The 21,363-nt window shown below is 55.6% G+C and overlaps 1 protein-coding gene and 1 long non-coding RNA gene across 2 annotated transcripts; both read right to left on the bottom strand.

The window, feature by feature from the left end:
• Positions 1-468: 468 nt before the first annotated feature.
• LOC144676870 (uncharacterized) lies at positions 469-2,569 on the bottom strand. The gene is made up of 2 exons (XR_013575443.1): positions 2,031-2,569; positions 469-1,807 (listed from the first exon to the last, which is right to left on the bottom strand). It is a non-coding gene; the product is annotated as an uncharacterized LOC144676870 (long non-coding RNA).
• Positions 2,570-4,772: 2,203 nt separating this feature from the next.
• On the bottom strand, positions 4,773-15,683 carry ddit3 (DNA-damage-inducible transcript 3). The gene is made up of 4 exons (XM_078537183.1): positions 15,564-15,683; positions 12,556-12,600; positions 6,470-6,898; positions 4,773-5,207 (listed from the first exon to the last, which is right to left on the bottom strand). Exons 2-4 carry the CDS (start codon positions 12,556-12,558, stop codon positions 4,773-4,775), a joined length of 867 nt encoding a protein of 288 aa, XP_078393309.1. The 5' UTR covers positions 12,559-12,600; positions 15,564-15,683.
• Between the last annotated feature and the right edge of the window lie 5,680 nt (positions 15,684-21,363).

Here is a 21,363-nt window from a genome sequence, read left to right as displayed (position 1 = left end):
TTCTTCTAAACTCCCAACGGGGGGGACAGGGCCCCAACCTGCTCCACCTTTCCCCGTGAGACAAACCCCCCTTTGTCCCAGGGATCAGCCCAGTGAACCTTTTCCGAACGGCCTCCAATGCCAGTACGTCCCCCTCCCTTAAGTAAGGAGACGGGAACTGTACACAGGGCTCCGGGTGTGGTCTCACCAACGCCCTGTACAGCTGTAGCAAGACTCACCCCGACTTTTATACTCCATCCCTCCCCACCTTGTAATACAGGCCAACGTCCCCTTGGCCTTCCGAAGCACTCCCTGCGCCTGCACGCTGACTTAATTGTGATTCATGTGCCAGGACGCCCAGATCCCTCAGTACCGCGGCGTCCTACAGTCACTCTCTATTTTATGTATGTATGTATGTAAACAAAAATATACAAGTTTTGATCGAAAAGTTTCATAGGACCAAGTAAATCTCACAAAGGGGACGGTGAAGGGGCGAGAGTCCTTTTATTAATCAAAGTGCAAAAGAAATTACCTTAAATCCATACATGTAATGGTTTTACAGTAGAAATTGAGAACTTGAGTACAGCAACGCGTATAACTGGCAGCAAGGGTGGACAAACAGTGCAGCTTGGGTTAATCTAAAACACGAAATTCTAGCCGCGCAGGCGAGCTCCGTTTGAAAGCGTAGACATCGAGGAGCGCTCGCTTGCCTGTGGCTCACCCGGCACGTGTGAGTTTGTGCGGTGCAGGGCGATTATAAAAACGCACACAGACAGTATCTACATTCCTATTCTTGTCCGTTTCTACGCAGAGGGAACCGAACGTGGAAACGAAGCCATAAACTGTGCCCGTGCTCTGGCATTTAAATATGTTTTTTTTTAAATAATGTATATACAACAGGGTGTCCAAGTGGCGGAGGGGGTGGGATGGGGGGTGGGTTAAAAGAGAGAGAACCCGCAGAAACACCCTCCACTGGCCGTTTGCAACCACGCCCGTGTGACACGTTGACATAGCAAAAATGAATGGGGCGCGCCTATGACTCGAAAGTGGGGGGGAATCAAAGTTCACGATCGCGTGAAATGGCGAGGTTTGGTTCGGTCGTCTATACTGGCGATAGTTTGCATTTTTATAGCGCCTTTCGTGACCTTGGGACGTACCGCAGTGCTTTGCGGACCGTGTACGGGACAGGGCAGCCAATTTGCACGCAGCAAGTTCTTCCCCCACCCCCCGAGTCCCAGACTCCCTCATCAACAAAATAAGTTTCTCTCTCTCTCTACATATCCTGTCCGTTCCCCTCAATATCTTTACACTGTGACCAAATCACCACCCCCGCCACGGCCTTCCAAAACCCCGGGAATACAACCCCAGTTTGTGTTTAATCTCTCCTCGTCATTTAACCCTTGGGAGTCCGGTCAGCGTTCAAGTAAATATACACTGCGCTGCGCTCCTCTCCACGGTCAACATATCCGTCCTAAAGTGCCGGGCCCGGAACTGCTCACAGTGACTACAGGGGTGGCCGAACCAGGGCTTTGTGGAGCTGAAGCACGATTTCTAACCCCCCCTTTTTGTGTTGTGAAGTCTGGTTTCAGCACAGGAGGCCATTCGGCCCGTCATGTCTGCACCAGCTCCCCGCAATACACCTAGTGCCACTCCCCCGCCCTTCTCCCTGTGACCCTGCACATTCTCCCCTTTCAGATAATAATCCAATTTCCCCCCTGAACGCCTCGATTGACCCTGCCTCCACCACACTCTCAGGCAGCACATTCCAGACCCTAACGCCTCGATTGACCCTGTCTCCCCCACACTCTCAGGCAGCGCATTCCAGACCCTAACGCCTCGATTGACCCTGTCTCCCCCACACTCTCAGGCAGCGCATTCCAGATCCTAACACCTCGATTGACCCTGTCTCCCCCACACTCTCAGGCAGCACATTCCAGACCCTAACGCCTCGGTTGACCCTGTCTCCCCCACACTCTCAGGCAGCACATTCCAGATCCTAACCCCTCGATCGACCCTGTCTCCCCCACACACTCAGACAGCGCATTCCAGACCCTAACCACTCGCCGTGTGAGAAAGTTTCTCCTCCCGTCTCCATTGCTTCTTTTACCAATCGCCTTAAATCTGTGCCCCTCTGGTTCTCGATCCTTCCCCCCATGGGAACAGTCTCTCCCTGTCCACTCTGTCCCAGACCCCTCCTGATTTTGAACACCTCGATCAAATCTCCTCTCGACCCTCTCTTCTCCGAGGAGAACAGTCCCAGCATCTCCAATCTGTCCACGTCACTGAAGTTCCTCATCCCGGGAACCATTCTCGTGAATCTTTTCCTCTCTCTCTCTCTCTCCAATGTGTTCACATCCTTCCTAAAGTGCGGGGCCCAGGACTGGACACAATACTCCAGCTGAGGCTGAACCAGTGTTTTATACAGGTTTAACATAACCCCCTTGCTCTTGTACCCTGTCCCCCTATTAATAAAGCCCAGGATGCCGAATGCTTTATTAACCACTCTCTCCACCTGCCCCACCACCTTCAATGACTTACACACGTATACACCCAGGTCCCTCTGCTCCTGCATCCCCTTCTTTGATGAGTTCTTGAAGGATAACGCCTGAAGGAGGTTTACCGCACGCCCCCAACCCCTCCATTAGAGTTTGCGTTAACATCTTGGATCGTTCCGGAGAGAGACGGAACCTCCAACGAGTGCGGCACCGCAGGAGTTCCGCCCTGTCGGAGGTGCCGTGTTTCGGGCGAGACGCAAAACCATTTTGAGGAGGGGCGGGGCGGCGAGTTGAGTTAGCCGCTGTGGGGTGGAGCCAATGCTTAACCCCTCAACGGGCATCGTCGAAGAGGCAAAACCACTGAATGATCGAGGGGGGGGGGCGGGAGCTTGCTGCGAGCAAATTGGGTGCCACGCTTCTCTTCGTCACAACAGCGTCTGCACTTCATTGGCTGCAAGGGACGTCCCGAGGATGCCAAAGGCACCAGGTCAATGCAAGTCGCTTCCCCCCCCCCCTCCCACCCCATGGATGACGCCCACCCGCACAAGGAACCTTGGTCACTCTCCGTTGCAGGGAGGAGTGGGCAGGGTCAAGGGGCAAACTCAGGACACAGCGTCACTGGAGCAAGATCGAGCCGCCAATGAATTGGACGGGGACGGGGACCGAAAGTGACCTTTCTCCCTGGACATCCCCCCCCCGCCACCATCAAGCAGGCCTTCGGATTGTCTTCCCGCACATCCCCATCTCTTACCTTCTTTCCCCCTTCCACCCCCTCCCTTCGAATCTCAAACACGTGACCCGTACACTCAATCCTCTTCCTTAGTCACTGCCCCCGCCTGTAAACCACCTTGGGGCTGGACGAGGGCGGTTAACTAAACTCCTGCTGCCCACCGTGGGGCTATTGCAGATCGACGCCCACCCCCTCACACCAACCACCCCCCACCACCACCGCCAACCAGTGTTGCTGTTGTAGTGAGCGTAGGCGGTGTCCCAGCGACTTAAGAGGGAGGGTCGCTCGCGTAAAACTCCTGATGAGCCATCTCATTTGATGAAACAGTTAACGTACTCCCTATCTCTGCAGCCCCCTACACCCCTCCCTATCTCTGTAACCCCCTCCAGCCCCTACGACCGGAATTGGAGGAGCGCTGAGATCTCAGAGGGTTGTAGGAGCAGGAGGAGGTTACAGAGATAGGGAGGGTTGTAGGAGCAGGAGGAGGTTACAGAGATAGGGAGGGTTGTAGGAGCAGGAGGAGGTTACAGAGATAGGGAGAGGTGTAGGGGCTGGAGGAGGTTACGGAGATCGGAGGGTTGTAGGGGCTGGAGGAGGTTACAGAGATAGGGAGGGTTGTAGGGGCTGGAGGAGGTTACAGAGATAGGGTTGTAGGAGCAGGAGGAGGTTACAGAGATAGGGAGGGTTGTAGGAGCAGGAGGAGGTTACAGAGATAGGGTTGTAGGAGCAGGAGGAGGTTACAGAGATAGGGTTGTAGGGGGTTGGAGGAGGTTACGGAGATCGGAGGGTTGTAGGGGCTGGAGGAGGTTACAGAGATAGGGAGGATGGTAGGGGCTGGAGGAGGTTACAGAGATAGGGAGGGTTGTAGGAGCAGGAGGAGGTTACAGAGAGAGGGAGGGTTGTAGGAGCAGGAGGAGGTTACAGAGATAGGGAGGGGTGTAGGAGCAGGAGGAGGTTACAGAGATAGGGAGGGTTGCAGGGGCTGGAGGAGGTTACAGAGATAGGGAGGGTTGTAGGGGCTGGAGGAGGTTACAGAGATAGGGAGGGGTAGAGGGGCTGGAGGGGGTTACAGAGATAGGGAGGCTTGTAGGAGCAGGAGGAGGTTACAGAGATAGGGAGGGTTGTAGGAGCAGGAGGAGGTTACAGAGATAGTGAGGGGTGTGGGGGCTGGAGGAGGTTACAGAGATAGGGAGGGGTAGAGGGGCTGGAGGAGGTTACAGAGATAGGGAGGGGTAGAGGGGCTGGAGGAGGTTACAGAGATAGGGAGGGTTGTAGGGGCTGGAGGAGGTTACAGAGATAGGGAGGGTTGTAGGAGCAGGAGGAGGTTACAGAGATAGGGAGGGGTAGAGGGGCTGGAGGAGGTTATAGAGGTAACTGCTGCCTAAGACGATCCCTGCTTGTTCGGGGGGGAACATTCCGGAAGGAGGTGGTCCCGCGGTGCAGTGGGGAAGGCGTCGCTGTCCCCGACCCAGGAGGGTGATGGTCAAGGGAGGAGCGTCCGCCCAACGTGGCCAAACGGGTCGGGGGGGGTGGTGGGGTGAGGGGAACTCGCTTGGCGCTGGGGCCGCTCAGTGGGCGTTGACCATCTTCTCGATCAGCCTCCTCCGGGCGACCTGCACCTCGGCCGTCAGCTCCTCGATCCTGCGCCGCAGGCGCTGGTTCTCCTCGGTCAGCCTCGCCGCCTGCCCCTCCTGCTCCGCTCCCCAGCGGCGCCCTGCCCTGCCGCAGGCGCAGCTCCCCGCCCTCCGCCTCTTGGTGCCGCGCCTTCCGCCCCGGGGGCTGCCGTTGGACTCGGAGGAGGAGGAGGAGGCCGAGGGCAGCGATGGCGTCTCGGCGGCCTCGAGCTCCGACGAGCTGCCGGCCCGGTCACTCTGGGCCGAGGGAGCGTCCAAGGGGCCTTGGCCCAGGTCCGCGGTGCTCCGGCCGTCTCTGGCTGGGCCCTCGTCCTGCAGGGGCCTGGACTCCTGGGGTCCATCGCAACGTCCAGGCAAGCCGGACCCGAGCTGCATCACAAAAAGAAACACAACAGGGGGTTGAGGATGGTTTGCGCAGCAGTGACAGATTTTCATGGAGGACAGGGAACTGGCCAGCGGCCTGGTGTGTGTGTGGGTGGTTACAGAGATAGAGAGGGTTGTAGGGGGCTGGAGGAGGTTACAGAGATAAGGAGGGTTGTAGGGTCTGGAGGAGGTTACAGAGATAGGGAGGCTTGTAGGGGCCAGAGGAGGTTACAGAGATAGGGAAGGTTGTAGGGGGCTGGAGGAGGTTACAGAGATAGGGAGGGGTGTAGGGGGGTGGAGGGGGTTACAGAGATAGGGAGGGTTGTAGGGGCTGGAGGGGGTTACAGAGATAGGGAGGGTTGTAGGGGGCTGGAGGAGGTTACAGAGATAGGGAGGGTCGTAGGGGACTGGAGGAGGTTACAGAGATGAGGGTTGTAGGGGTCTGGAGGAGGTTACAGAGATAGGGAGGCTTGTAGGGGCCAGAGGAGGTTACAGAGATAGGGAGGGTTGTAGGGGGCTGGAGGAGGTTACAGAGATGAGGGTTGTAGGGGTCTGGAGGAGGTTACAGAGATAGGGAGGCTTGTAGGGGCCAGAGGAGGTTACAGAGATAGGGAGGGTTGTAGGGGCTGGAGGGGGTTACAGAGATAGGGAGGGTTGTAGGGGCTGGAGGGGGTTACAGAGATAGGGAGGGTTGTAGGGGGCTGGAGGAGGTTACAGAGATAGGGAGGGTCGTAGGGGACTGGAGGAGGTTACAGAGATAGGGAGGGTTGTAGGGACTGGTGGAGGTTACAGAGATAGGGAGGGTTGTAGGGGCTGGAGGAGGTTACAGAGATAGGGAGGGTTGTGGAGGCTGGAGGAGGTTACAGAGATAGGGAGGGTTGTAGGGGCTGGAGGAGGTTATAGAGATAGGGAGGGTTGTAGGGGCCAGTGGAGGTTACAGAGTTAGGGAGGGTTGTAGGAGCCGGTGGAGGCCATGGAGACTTTTAGAATCGAGGGTCTGGGTGCCAGTCTAGGTCTGGGAGCCCGGGGGGATGGGGTGAGGCGGGGTGGGCGTTGATGTGTGGACGGAGAGTTCGGACACGGGAGTGGGGGGCAGCAGAGCTCCAGGCGAGGTGAAGTTTACAGGGGTGGGGGTGGACGATGGGAGGTCGGCCGGGAGTGCGCTCGAATACTCGAGTCCAGAGGGAAGAAAGGCACGGACGAGGGGTTTCAGCGGAAGGGGCAGAGCTGGGCGACCTTAAGAGATGTCGGCGGCTTTGTTCCCTTACCTGTGTAAATTGTGGGGCTTGGCCGATCCTTCCTCCATCTTCTGACGGGTTTCCTACTGGCGTAGGGTAGAGAATGCTCTCCAGGTCATCCAGTAGGAGTTGGCTGAGTCTGTGAGCCCCTTCCGATGGGTTCCTAGGAGGCGTGGGGTACAGAATGCTGTCTATGTCCTCCAGGAGCTGGTTTAACTTTGGGCTGTCTTCCGATGGGTTCCTAGGAGGCGCGGGGTACAGGACGCTGTCTATGTCCTCCAGCCAGAGCTGTTTTAACTTCGGGCTGTCCTCCGAAGGGTTCCTCGGCGTCGGATACAGGACGCTGTCCAGGTCCTCCAGCCAGGCCTCCAGCTCCTGGCCGGACAGCAGGGCGGGAGCTGAAGGGAAGGGGTCGGCTGGCACAGACCCCGCCATTATCAGGGTTGCGTCCCGATTAAACTGCGCGAGATAAATCACACACAGGCAGTCAGACACAGCGCGGCGTCAAACACACAGGCAGTCAGACACAGCACAGCGTCAAACACACAGGCAGTCAGACACAGCGTGGCGTCAAACACACAGGCAGTCAGACACAGCACAGCGTCAAACACACAGGCAGCCAGACACAGCGCGGCGTCAAACACACAGGCAGTCAGACACAGGAACACAGCGTCAAACACACAGGCAGTCAGACACAGGAACACAGCGTCAAACACAGGCAGTCAGACACAGCACAGCGTCAAACACACAGGCAGTCAGACACAGCACAGAGTCAAACACACAGTCAGACACAGCACAGAGTCAAACACACAGTCAGACACAGCACAGAGTCAAACACACAGGCAGTCAGACACAGGAACACAGCGCAGTGTCAAACACACAGGCAGTCAGACACAGCGCGGCGTCAAACACACAGGCAGTCAGACACAGCGCGGTGTCAAACACACAGGCAGTCAGACACAGCGCAGCGTCAAACACACAGGCAGTCAGACACAGCGCAGCGTCAAACACACAGGCAGTCAGACACAGCGCGGTGTCAAACACACAGGCAGTCAGACACAGGAACACAGCGTCAAACACACAGGCAGTCAGACACAGGAACACAGCGTCAAACACACAGGCAGTCAGACACAGGAACACAGCGTCAAACACTCAGGCAGTCAGACACAGCGCAGCGTCAAACACAGGCAGTCAGACACAGCACAGCGTCACACAGGCAGTCAGACACAGCGTGGCGTCAAACACACAGGCAATCAGACACAGCACAGCGTCAAACACACAGGCAGTCAGACACAGCGCGGCGTCAAACACACAGGCAGTCAGACACAGGAACACAGCGTCAAACACACAGGCAGTCAGACACAGGAACACAGCGTCAAACACAGGCAGTCAGACACAGCACAGCGTCAAACACACAGGCAGTCAGACACAGCACAGAGTCAAACACACAGTCAGACACAGCACAGAGTCAAACACACAGTCAGACACAGCACAGAGTCAAACACACAGTCAGACACAACACAGAGTCAAACACACAGGCAGTCAGACACAGGAACACAGCGCAGTGTCAAACACACAGGCAGTCAGACACAGCACAGAGTCAAACACACAGTCAGACACAGCACAGAGTCAAACACACAGGCAGTCAGACACAGCACAGCGTCAAACACACAGGCAGTCAGACACAGCACAGCGTCAAACACACAGGCAGTCAGACACAGCGCGGTGTCAAACACACAGGCAGTCAGACACAGCACGGCGTCAAACACACAGGCAGTCAGACACAGCACAGCGTCAAACACACAGGCAGTCAGACACAGGGACAGTGCGGTGTCAAACACACAGGCAATCAGACACAGCGCGGCGTCAAACACACAGGCAGTCAGACACAGCGCGGCGTCAAACACACAGGCAGTCAGACACAGCGCAGCGTCAAACACACAGGCAGTCAGACACAGCGCAGCGTCAAACACACAGGCAGTCAGACACAGCGCGGTGTCAAACACACAGGCAGTCAGACACAGCGCGGCGTCAAACACACAGGCAGTCAGACACAGCGCGGCGTCAAACACACAGGCAGTCAGACACAGCGCGGTGTCAAACACACAGGCAGTCAGACACAGCGCAGCGTCAAACACACAGGCAGTCAGACACAGCGCGGTGTCAAACACACAGGCAGTCAGACACAGGAACACAGCGTCAAACACACAGGCAGTCAGACACAGGAACACAGCGTCAAACACACAGGCAGTCAGACACAGGAACACAGCGTCAAACACTCAGGCAGTCAGACACAGCGCAGCGTCAAACACACAGGCAGTCAGACACAGCTCAGCGTCAAACACACAGGCAGTCAGACACATGGACACAGCGAGGTGTCAAACACACAGGCAGTCAGACACAGGGGCACAGTGCGGTGTCAAACACTCAGGCAGTCAGGCACAGGGGCACAGCGAGGTGTCAAACATACAGGCAGCCAGACACAGGAACACAGCGCGGTGTCAAACACACAGGCAGCCAGACACAGGAACACAGCATGGTGTCAAATACACAGGCAGCCAGACACAGGAACACAGCGTGGTGTCAAACACACAGGCAGCCAGGCACAGGAACACAGCGAGGTGTCAAACACACAGGCAGTCAGACACAGGAACACAGCGCAGCATCAAACACACAGGCAGTCAGACACAGGGACACAGCGCGGTGTCAAACACTCAGGCAGTCAGACACAGCGCAGCGTCAAACACAGGCAGTCAGACACAGCACAGCGTCACACAGGCAGTCAGACACAGCGTGGCGTCAAACACACAGGCAATCAGACACAGCACAGCGTCAAACACACAGGCAGTCAGACACAGCGCGGCGTCAAACACACAGGCAGTCAGACACAGGAACACAGCGTCAAACACACAGGCAGTCAGACACAGGAACACAGCGTCAAACACAGGCAGTCAGACACAGCACAGCGTCAAACACACAGGCAGTCAGACACAGCACAGAGTCAAACACACAGTCAGACACAGCACAGAGTCAAACACACAGTCAGACACAGCACAGAGTCAAACACACAGTCAGACACAGCACAGAGTCAAACACACAGGCAGTCAGACACAGGAACACAGCGCAGTGTCAAACACACAGGCAGTCAGACACAGCACAGAGTCAAACACACAGTCAGACACAGCACAGAGTCAAACACACAGGCAGTCAGACACAGCACAGCGTCAAACACACAGGCAGTCAGACACAGCACAGCGTCAAACACACAGGCAGTCAGACACAGCGCGGTGTCAAACACACAGGCAGTCAGACACAGCACGGCGTCAAACACACAGGCAGTCAGACACAGCACAGCGTCAAACACACAGGCAGTCAGACACAGGGACAGTGCGGTGTCAAACACACAGGCAATCAGACACAGCGCGGCGTCAAACACACAGGCAGTCAGACACAGCGCAGCGTCAAACACACAGGCAGTCAGACACAGCGCAGCGTCAAACACACAGGCAGTCAGACACAGCGCGGCGTCAAACACACAGGCAGTCAGACACAGCGCGGCGTCAAACACACAGGCAGTCAGACACAGCGCGGCGTCAAACACACAGGCAGTCAGACACAGCGCGGTGTCAAACACACAGGCAGTCAGACACAGCGCAGCGTCAAACACACAGGCAGTCAGACACAGCGCGGTGTCAAACACACAGGCAGTCAGACACAGGAACACAGCGTCAAACACACAGGCAGTCAGACACAGGAACACAGCGTCAAACACACAGGCAGTCAGACACAGGAACACAGCGTCAAACACTCAGGCAGTCAGACACAGCGCAGCGTCAAACACACAGGCAGTCAGACACAGCTCAGCGTCAAACACACAGGCAGTCAGACACATGGACACAGCGAGGTGTCAAACACACAGGCAGTCAGACACAGGGGCACAGTGCGGTGTCAAACACTCAGGCAGTCAGGCACAGGGGCACAGCGAGGTGTCAAACATACAGGCAGCCAGACACAGGAACACAGCGCGGTGTCAAACACACAGGCAGCCAGACACAGGAACACAGCATGGTGTCAAATACACAGGCAGCCAGACACAGGAACACAGCGTGGTGTCAAACACACAGGCAGCCAGGCACAGGAACACAGCGAGGTGTCAAACACACAGGCAGTCAGACACAGGAACACAGCGCAGCATCAAACACACAGGCAGTCAGACACAGGGACACAGCGCGGTGTCAAACACACAGGCAGTCAGACACAGGGGCACAGCGCGGTGTCAAACACACAGGCAGTCAGACACAGGGACACAGCGCGGTGTCAAACACACAGGCAGTCAGACACAGGAACACAGCGCGGTGTCAAACACACAGGCAGTCAGACACAGGGACACAGCGCGGTGTCAGACACACAGGCAGTCAGACACAGTGTGGCGTCAAACACACAGGCAGCCAGACACAGGAACACAGCGCGGTGTCAAACACACAGGCAGCCAGGCACAAACAGAGATACCTTGCTAGTTACAGAACTCGAGCTGACCCACGCTAAGGTTAGTTACGCACCAGTGAACTGTGACACTCAGTGAGACGTGCGAGATCGGGAGGTCTCTCACAGGTAACTCTGGGCGTGGGGTCCGGTCCACGTTAGCCCGTGCCCCAGACACACGGTGGGACTCCAGATCTGAGCTAATTCCCTGATGCAACACTGTTTATAAACATGCTGGTGGTGGAAGTGTATTTAGCCAAGGCCCCAGCTGTTATTTGCTGAGTCTCTGCATTGCATTTAATCCTAATCTCTAACTCTTAAACCGTTGCTTAATTACTGCAGGTTTAACGAGAGGTAATCTGATTGGGGATTAACAACGTTGGGATTTCAGTTACAAACACACAGGGATCAAGTCCTGTATCATCTGCCACGGTTTCTCTTCCTGTTTGTGTACCTGCCAATGCTGGTGCCCACCAAGGATCCTTCCTCAGCCACCACCACCCCCACCCCTGCATTTCACATCCACGGGAAGCCCCTCAGCAATATCACCTCAAAACATGGCCCCGCCCAGCTCTCATCGCCTTGTAATGCTGCTCATCCAACACCAACCCTCCCTATCTCTGTAACCTCCTCCAGCCCCTACAACCCTCCCTATCTCTGTAACCTCCTACAGTCCCTACAACCCTCCCTATCTCTGTAACCTCCTCCAGTCCCTACAACCCTCCCTATCTCTGTAACCTCCTACAGTCCCTACAACCCTCCCTATCTCTGTAACCTCCTCCAGCCCCCTACACCCCTCCCTATCTCTGTAACCTCCTCCAGCCCCTACAACCCTCCCTATCTCTGTAACGTCCTCCAGCCCCTACAACCCTCTCATCTCTGTAACCTCCTCCAGACCCTACAACCCTATCTCTGTAACCTCCTCCAGCCCCTACAACCCTCCATATCTCTGTAACCTCCTCCAGCCCCTACAACCCTCCCTATCTCTGTAACCTCCTCCAGCCGCTACAACCCTCCCTATCTCTGTAACCTCCTCCAGCCCCTACAACCCTCCCTATCTCTGTAACCTCCTCCAGCCCCTACACCCCTCCCTATCTCTGTAACCTCCTCCAGCCCCTACAACCCTCCCTATCTCTGTCACCTCCTCCAGCCCCCTACAACCCTCCCTATCTCTGTAACCTCCTCCAGCCCCCTACACCCCTCCCTATCTCTGTAACCTCCTCCAGCCCCTACAACCCTCCCTATCTCTGTAACCTCCTCCAGCCCCCTACACCCCTTCCTATCTCTGTAACCTCCTCCAGCCCCCTACACCCCTCCCTACTTCTGTAACCTCCTCCAGACCCTCCAACCCTTCCCTATCTCTGTAACCTTCTCCAGACCCTCCAACCCTCCCTATCTCTGTAACCTCCTCCAGTCCCTACAACCCTCCCTATCTCTGTAACCTCCTCCAGCTCCTACAACCCTCCCTATCTCTGTAACCTCCTCCAGCCCCTACACCCCTCCCTATCTAGGGGACGGGCAACAAAAACCTGCCCGGCCAGCGACGCCCGTGCCCCGTGAAAGAACGAACCGTAGAACAGGAAGGAAAAGGGGGCAGCAGAGAGGGCAGGGGGTGTGGGAGTGTCGCTCCTTACCATTCATCAAGTTGTCCACTTGCCGTTGGTTCGTCTCTTCAGAGCCTAGAGGGAATCAGTATTGAATTAGCAGGTAAAAGAGAGGGGGCTTTGTTTCCCCGCCCCCCACCCCCAAACAAACGAGAGAGAATCGAACCACCTCCCCCTCCACGTCCAACTTTGTCCTCGGTTTTACAGCTGACCTGACTTAGGGGCTGTGCTTGATTTATCCCTTGTTTTTTTTTGTTAATTTAGTTAATTGTTTTAACTCTACAATAGTTACAATTACCACTGCTGGATTATGGAAATGTTACGATACCAGGAAGAGGCCAATCGGCCCATCGTACCTGAGCCAGCTGTCCGAACGAGCAACTCGCCTAGTGCCACTGCCCTGTCCTCCACCCACCCCACCCCCACCCACCGGAACCCGGCACGTTCTTCCTTTCCAGACAACGGAATCTCCTCACTATCAACATCCTGGGGGTTAACCACTGACCAGAAACTGAACTGGACCAGCCATATAAATACTGTGGCTCCAAGAGCAGGTCAGAGGCTGGGAATCCTGCGGAGAGTCACTCACCTCCTGACTCTTCCCCCCCCCCCGCAAAGCCTGTCCACCATCTACAAGGCACAAGTCAGGAGTGTGATGGGATACTCCCCACTTGCCTGGATGAGTGCGGCTCCCACAACACTTGAGAAGCTCGACACCGTCCAGGACAAAGCAGCCCCGCTCGATGGGGCACCCCATTCACCAACATTCACTCCCTCCACCACCACCGACGCACAGGGGCAGCAGTGTGTGTACCATCTACAAGATGCACTGCAGCAACTCACCAAGGCTCCTTCCACAGCGCCGCCCAAACCCACGACCTCTACCGTCTAGAAGGACGAGGGCAGCAGACACATGGGGAACACCACCACCTGCAAGTTCCCCTCCCGAGCCACTCACCATCCCGACTTGGGAATATATCGGCCGTTCCTTCACTGTTGCCGGGTCAAAATCCTGGAACTCCCTCCTTAACAGCGCCATGGGTGTACCTACACCACACGTACAAAATCCTGGAACTCCCTCCCTAACAGCGCTGTGGGTGTACCTACACCACACGTACAAAATCCTGGAGCTCCCTCCCTAACAGTGCCATGGGTGTACCTACACCACACGGACAAGGTCCTGGAACTCCCTCCCTAACAGCGCTGTGGGTGTACCTACACTACACTGACAAAATCCTGGAACTCCCTCCCTAACAGCGCCGTGGGTGTACCTACACCACACGGACAAAATCCTGGAACTCCCTCCCTAACAGCGCCGTGGGTGTACCTACACCACACACGGGGACTGCAGCGGCTCAAGAAGGCGGCTCACCCCCAACCCACCTTCTCAGGGGGTAATTAGGGATGGGCAACGAACGCTGGGCCTAGCCCAGCGATGCCTACACCCCACGAACGAATAAAAATCTCACCTTTGACCTCTTGTCCGTCACTGTGCTAAGGTACAGGCGTGTCTGCCGCTCTATGTCCTGATGCCTAAGCGCGCAACAAGGGGCTAAATTGTGACCCTGTCCCCCCGACCCCTTTCCTACCTTTCAGGTAGATGTTAAAGATCCCACAGCCACTGAAGCACTCCCCCGAGCCCTGCCCAACATCGTACATAGAGAGGAAAAAGTACCAACAGAAGATGATGGGGTGATTTAATCGCCTCGCTGGTTGCGGAATCTTGCTGTGCACAAATCGGATTTCCCCAGCGGTAAACGCCACTTCGTTGGGGGGGGTGGGGGGGAAAGGTGCTTCGTTTGCTGCCCAGCGCTTTTTGTGACCCCGTGGATGGGAGAAACGCTACATAAATGCAGGATCTTGAGACTTGAATCATTCTCCCCTCCCCCCACCCACCCACCCACCCACCCTCGCAATCCGGCCATCGACCCCCCCCCACCTTAAGCCCCGGGGACGTTTTTTTTAAAAAATTCTTTCACGTGGGAATCGCCAGTGTTTCTTGCCCATCCCTCACCGCCCCCTTGAACCGAGAGGGGCAGTGAAGAGAGTCAGCCCCGTCGCTGTGTGTGTGCGCGTGTGTGGTGTCTGGAGTCACGTGGAGGACCAGACCAGAGGTAAAGACGTCAGATTTACCTCCTCCCCTAAAGGGGACGTTAGCAAAACCAGGGGGGTTGTTTACGACGATCGGAGGGGTCAAAGACTTGAGGGGGGGTGGGGGTGGAACAAGCAGTCACTCGGACCCTCTCAAAGTGGGGGTGGTGGTCAGCGACGGGGAGGAAGGTCGCTGACTCAGATCGGACCCCGTATTTGCACCCCCACCACCAACCCCCGACATCAGTGACCCAACAGTGTCACCCTGGTGGGACACCAACAAACTCCTCTCCACTCAGGAGGATGACCCTCTGTCCGGTTTAATATTCCTTCCCTTCCCCCACCCTCATCCTCCCTCCCTCCCCCCTCCTCCCTCAACTCCCTACCCCCCCCTCAGACCCCACCCCAATGTTACCCATTGCCAAGGAACAGCCCGGAGAAAATCGGGATCTCCCACAACTATCTCCTCGCACAAACACCCGATTTTCCTCCTGCGCTCGAGTTGCGACGGACCATCAGGAAAATCCCAGCCAGGTTTTATTTTTAAGTGCTGCACTTTAAAGCCAAATTTCCCCCGCCCGACGACTTGCGCCGAAACGCAACGCTTAATAGTCCTGATTTTAACCTCTCCCAACCAACCCCCGCCTCAATTTGCGCCCCGAAACTTCCAAATTCACATCGTCTAATTCATTCAAATTTGGACCGGTGCCAAGCATTTCATTTCATTCCGTTTTAGACCGCCGCTTTGTTTTTAAAACCATTAGACTTACACTAGAATTTGACTAAATTTAGACGTGAAAATTGGTTGAGAATCCAGCGCAGAGACAGAGGATTGCATAAGAAAACCGGGAATTCGAAATTTTACATATATACATATATAGAGTTTTAATTAAGTTATATATATATAAAAATAACACTATCAATGTTCTGGAATAGGAAAGGCTTACTCTGGCGTTGCGATGGGGCCAGTGGCGGATTTGCGGCGGATTTCTAGCCGGGAGCTGAAATTTCATGTTGAGCATTGTCTAGTGTCCGAGTCCGAGTGAGCCAGCCCGAAATTTCACCGGTCGGAGAAGCGGCGCGGCCGCCCGCCCACTTTGGAGGCGGGCGGAGTGAGGGGGGTGGGGGGGGTGGCTTGTGTTGACAGGCGCGCCGCCGGCCAATGGGAGAGCCCCCACCGCCCACCCTCTTGGCCAATGGGGTGCAGCGGGAGGCGGGGCCCCGCCCCCGCCCTGAGTGACGCGCGGCAACCCGAGTGACTCAGGCGCTCAGGCGTTGCATGAGTCAGAGAGCTAAAGAGGAAGAGTTTCCTGATGTCGAGAGCTGCATGATGCAATTTGCAAGCAATTTACTGGGAGGGACACAGGGAGGGAGGGAGGAGGGAGGGAGGGGAAAATTATTTCCTTCAGCACAATGCCCATCTTGTAGGAATGCTGTTCCAAACTTGTTAAGGGACCTGGGGAGAAGGGAAGAGAGAAAGACCAAGCGCACACACACACACTGAAACATTAACCCTCTGCTGTCCTGGAAAACCAAGCCCCCCACGTTCCTCGGCGCTGACCCTCCGACAGTGCGGCGCTCCCTCGGCACTGACCCTCCGACAGCGCGGCGCTCCCTCAGCGCTGACCCTCCGACAGTGTGGCGCTCCCTCAGCACTGACCCTCCGACAGTGCGGCGCTCCCTCAGCGCTGACCCTCCGACAGTGCGGCGCTCCCTCAGCGCTGACCCTCCCACAGTGCGGTGCTCCCTCGGCGCTGACTGTCTGACAGCGCGGCGCTCCCTCAGCACTGACCCTCCGACAGTGCGGCGCTCCCTCAGCGCTGACCGTCCCAGTACGGTGCTCCCACGGCGCTGACGCTCTGACAGCGCGGCACTCCCTCAGCGCTGACCCTCCGACAGTGCGGCGCTCCCTCGGCGCTGACCCTCCGACAGTGCGGCGCTCCCTCGGCACTGACCCTTCGACAGTGCGGCGCTCCCTCGGCGCTGACCCTCCGACAGTGCGGCGCTCCCTCGGCACTGACCCTCCCACAGTGCGGTGCTCCCTCAGCACTGACCCTCCGACAGTGCGGCGCTCCCTCGGCGCTGACCCTCCCACAGTGCGGCGCTCCCTCAGCACTGACCCTCCGACAGTGCGGCGTTCCCTCAGCACTGACCCTCCGACAGTGCGGGGCTCCCTCGACGCTGACCCTCCGACAGTGCGGCGCTCCCTCGGCACTGACCCTCCGACAGCGCGGGGCTCCCTCAGCACTGACCCTCCGACAGTGCGGCGCTCCCTCGGCGCTGACCCTCCAACAGTGCGGCGTCCTCTCTGTCAGATTATCTAGTCCTGTGGCTGCATTGTTAGTTGGATCGGTGATCCTAAGGTATCTTCCCGTTCTTATTGAGCCCGTCCACCCCTGAGCCAGCTGGCCCATTGGCCCACAGCTTCTGTCCATTAGTGATTATGTCACGGGACTTTAACGCAGAAACCTGGACTAATGATGTCTGAGACACGGGTTCAAATCCCGCTGCGCCAACTGGGTGAAATTTAAACCCAATTAATTCAATAAATCTGGAATTAAAGAGCTCGTCTCAGTCGTGGTGACTGTGAAGCTACCGGATTGTCGTCAAAACCCACCTGGTAACGTCCCCTTTAGGGGAGGGAAATCTGCCCTCCTTACCCGGTCTGGCCCTCCACGTGACTCCAGACCCACCGGCACAGCACTGTTAACAGTTGTTGCTGTTCCATAAGTTGTTGTTGTGGTACTCCACGGTCGTTCATCTGTAAATTGTTGTTGGGGTGGTTAACAGTTGTTGTTCTGTAAGTTGTTGTTGTTGGGATGGTTAACAGTTGTTGTTCTGTAAGTTGTTGTTGTTGGGGTGGTTAACAGTTGTTGTTCTGTAAGTTGTTGTTGTGGTGATTAACAGTTGTTGTTCTGTAAGTTGTTGTTGTGGTGATTAACAGTTGTTGTTCTGTAAGTTGTTGTTGGTTGACAGTTGTTGTTCTGTAAGTTGTTGTTGTGGTGATTAACAGTTGTTGTTCTGTAAGTTGTTGTTGGGGTGGTTAACAGTTGTTCTGTAAGTTGTTGTTGGGGTGATTAACAGTTGTTGTTCTGTAAGTTGTTGTTGGGGTGGTTAACAGTTGTTGTTCTGTAAGTTGTTGTTGGGGTGGTTAACAGTTGTTGTTCTGTAAGTTGTTGTTGGGGTGGTTGACAGGTGTTGTTCTGTAAGTTGTTGTTGTTGGGGTGGTTGACAGTTGTTGTTCTGTAAGTTGTTGTTGGTTGACAGTTGTTGTTCTGTAAGTTGTTGTTGGTTGACAGTTGTTGTTCTGTAAGTTGTTGTTGGGGTGGTTAACAATTGTTGTTCTGTAAGTTGTTGTTGTTGGGGTGGTTAACAGTTGTTGTCCTGTAAGTTGTTGTTGTGGTGGTTAACAGTTGTTCTGTAAGTTGTTGTTGGGGTGGTTAACAGTTGTTGTTCTGTAAGTTGTTGTTGGGGTGGTTGACAGGTGTTGTTCTGTAAGTTGTTGTTGTTGGGGTGGTTGACAGTTGTTGTTCTGTAAGTTGTTGTTGTTGGGGTGGTTGACAGTTGTTGTTCTGTAAGTTGTTGTTGGTTGACAGTTGTTGTTCTGTAAGTTGTTGTTGGGGTGGTTAACAATTGTTGTTCTGTAAGTTGTTGTTGTTGGGGTGGTTGACAGGTGTTGTTCTGTAAGTTGTTGTTGGGGGTGGTTAACAGTTGTTGTTCTGTAAGTTGTTGTTGTTGGGGTGGTTAACAGTTGTTGTTCTGTAAGTTGTTGTTGGGGTGGTTGACAGTTGTTGTTCTGTAAGTTGTTGTTGGGGTGGTTGACAGTTGTTGTCCTGTAAGTTGTTGTTGTGGTGGTTAACAGTTGTTCTGTAAGTTGTTGTTGGGGTGGTTAACAGTTGTTGTTCTGTAAGTTGTTGTTGTTGGGGGTGGTTAACAGTTGTTGTTCTGTAAGTTGTTGTTGTTGGGGGTGGTTAACAGTTGTTGTTCTGTAAGTTGTTGTTGTTGGGGGTGGTTAACAGTTGTTGTTCTGTAAGTTGTTGTTGTTGGGGGTGGTTAACAGTTGTTGTTCTGTAAGTTGTTGTCGGGGGTGGTTAACAGTTGTTCTGTAAGTTGTTGTTGGGGGTGGTTAACAGTTGTTGTTCTGTAAGTTGTTGTTGGGGTGGTTAACAGTTGTTGTTCTGTAAGTTGTTGTTGGGGTGGTAAACAGTTGTTGTTCTGTAAGTTGTTGTTGGGGTGGTTAACAGTTGTTCTGTAAGTTGTTGTTGGGGTGGTTAACAGTTGTTGTTCTGTAAGTTGTTGTTGGGGTGGTTAACAGTTGTTCTGTAAGTTGTTGTTGGGGTGGTTAACAGTTGTTGTTCTGTAAGTTGTTGTTGGGGTGGTTGACAGTTGTTGTTCTGTAAGTTGTTGTTGGGGTGGTTAACAGTTGTTGTTCTGTAAGTTGTTGTTGGGGTGGTTGACAGTTGTTGTTCTGTAAGTTGTTGTTGGGGTGGTTGACAGTTGTTGTTCTGTAAGTTGTTGTTGGGGTGGTTGACAGTTGTTGTTCTGTAAGTTGTTGTTGGGGTGGTTAACAGTTGTTGTTCTGTAAGTTGTTGTTGGGGTGGTTGACAGTTGTTGTTCTGTAAGTTGTTGTTGGGGTGGTTAACAGTTGTTGTTCTGTAAGTTGTTGTTGGGGTGGTTGACAGTTGTTGTTCTGTAAGTTGTTGTTGGGGTGGTTGACAGTTGTTGTTCTGTAAGTTGTTGTTGGGGTGGTTGACAGTTGTTGTTCTGTAAGTTGTTGTTGGGGTGGTTAACAGTTGTTGTTCTGTAAGTTGTTGTTGGGGTGGTTAACAGTTGTTCTGTAAGTTGTTGTTGTGGTGGTTAACAGTTGTTCTGTAAGTTGTTGTTGGGGTGGTTGACAGTTGTTGTTCTGTAAGTTGTTGTTGGGGTGGTTGACAGTTGTTGTTCTGTAAGTTGTTGTTGGGGTGGTTAACAGTTGTTGTTCTGTAAGTTGTTGTTGGGGTGGTTAACAGTTGTTGTTCTGTAAGTTGTTGTTGGGGTGGTTGACAGTTGTTGTTCTGTATAGTTGTTGTCATCAATTGTTGCCCTCTGTTGTTGTCGCCCTCAGTTGTTGTTGTCATTGTTGTTGCCCTCAGTGTTGTTGCCCTCAGTTGTTGTTGCCCTCAGTTGTTGTTGCCCTCAGTTGTTTTCATCGTTGTTACCATCAGTGCGATGGTGGTGGAACCCCAGGGAGGGTCACGTGATGCTAAGCCGGAGGCCCCGCCTCCTTCCCTCCGACCTTGGCCGAGGGCCAGACACGTGATGCTGAGGCCCCGCCCCTTCAACAAGGTCAGGTGCGTATCACGTGTGACTGCGGCCTGAATCGCGTGAATAACGGAAATAAACGTTGACGCCCAGTCATGGTGACTCCGCCCCACCCCCTACCCCCTCCCCTCCCCCGCCCCCTACCCCCTCCCCCATCCCCAGCCCCTCCCCCAACGGCTCCCCCTCCCTCCCTCCCCCTCCCCTGCCCCTCCCCCTCCCATCCCTCCCCCCACTCTGGACGTTTCCGAACAATCACGTGATGCCGTGCCATACAACCCCGCCCCTCCGTGACGTCATCGTAATCACATGATGACAAGCTATGAGACACCGCCTCCTCCGTGATTTTCACCGGCAGCCGAGGGATGACCAGGCTTAAAAACCACGCCCCCAGTGACGTTTACGGAAAACCACGTGATGCCGAGCCACACCAGTCGCTCCACCCCAAGTGCTCCAATACCGGCCCTTCGAGTCCTCCAGATCCGACCATTCAAGTCCTCCAAACCCGCCTCCTCCAGTCTTCCAGCCCCGCCCCCTTAGCTCCTCCTACTCTTCCCCACCCCTCCTCCGGCCCCGTCCCCTTAGCTCCTCCTGCTCTTCCCTCAGGTACTCCAGCCCGCCCCTCAGGTCCTACTCTTCCCCTTAGCCTCCTCCAGTCCCGCTCCTCAGCTCCTCCAGTCCCGCCCCTCAGCACCTCCAGCCCCGCCCTCAGCTCCTCCAGCCCCGCCCCTCAGCTCCTCCAGCCCCGCCTCTCAGCTCTCCAGCCCCGCCCCTCAGCTCCTCCAGCCCCGCCCCTCAGCTCCTCCAGTCCCGCCACTTAACTCCTGCCCTTCCCTCAACTCCTGCTCTTCCCCTCAGGTCCTCCAATTCCGCCCCTCAGCTCCTCCAGCCCCGCCCCTCAGCTCCTCCAGCCCCGCCCCTCATGTCCTCCAGCCCCGCCCCTCAGCTCCTCCAGCCCCGCCCCTCAGCTCCCCCAGCCCTTCCCCTCAGCTCCTCCAGTCCCGCCCCCTCAGCTCCTCCAGCCCCGCCCCTCAGGTCCTCCAGCCCCGCCCCTCAGCTACTCCAGTCACGCCCCTCAGCTCCTCCTGCCCTTCCCCTCAGCTCCTCCAGTCCCACCCCTCAGCTCCTCCAGCCGTTCCCCTCACCTCCTCCTGTCCCGCCCCTCAGCTCCTCCAGCACCGCCCCTCAGCTCCTCCAGCCCCGCCCCTCAGCTCCTCCAGCCCCACCCCTCAGCTCCTCCAGTCCCGCCTCTCAGCTCCTCCTGCACTTCCCCTCAGCTCCTCCTGCTCTTCCCCTCAGCTCCTCCAGTCCCGCCCCTCATCCCCTCCTGCTCTTCCCCTCAGCTCCTCCAGTCCTGCCCCTCATCCCCTCCTGCTCTTCCCCTCAGCTCCTCCAGCCCCGCCCCTCAGCTCCTCCAGCCCCGCCCCTCAGCTCCTCCTGCACTTCACC

The sequence above is a fragment of the Cetorhinus maximus genome, unplaced genomic scaffold (genome assembly GCF_964194155.1).
Source record: "Cetorhinus maximus unplaced genomic scaffold, sCetMax3.hap1.1 HAP1_SCAFFOLD_2035, whole genome shotgun sequence".
In the NCBI taxonomy this organism is placed as follows: Eukaryota; Metazoa; Chordata; class Chondrichthyes; order Lamniformes; family Cetorhinidae; genus Cetorhinus; species Cetorhinus maximus.
This window is presented reverse-complemented; position numbering and strand designations above follow the sequence as displayed.

Bases quoted from the DNA above. Each gene is read 5' to 3' on its own strand.
- ddit3 (XM_078537183.1), bottom strand. The intron at 5,208-6,469 runs GTAAGGGAACAA...TTTGTGATGCAG, and splicing joins AAGCCCCACAATTTACACAG to CTCGGGTCCGGCTTGCCTGG.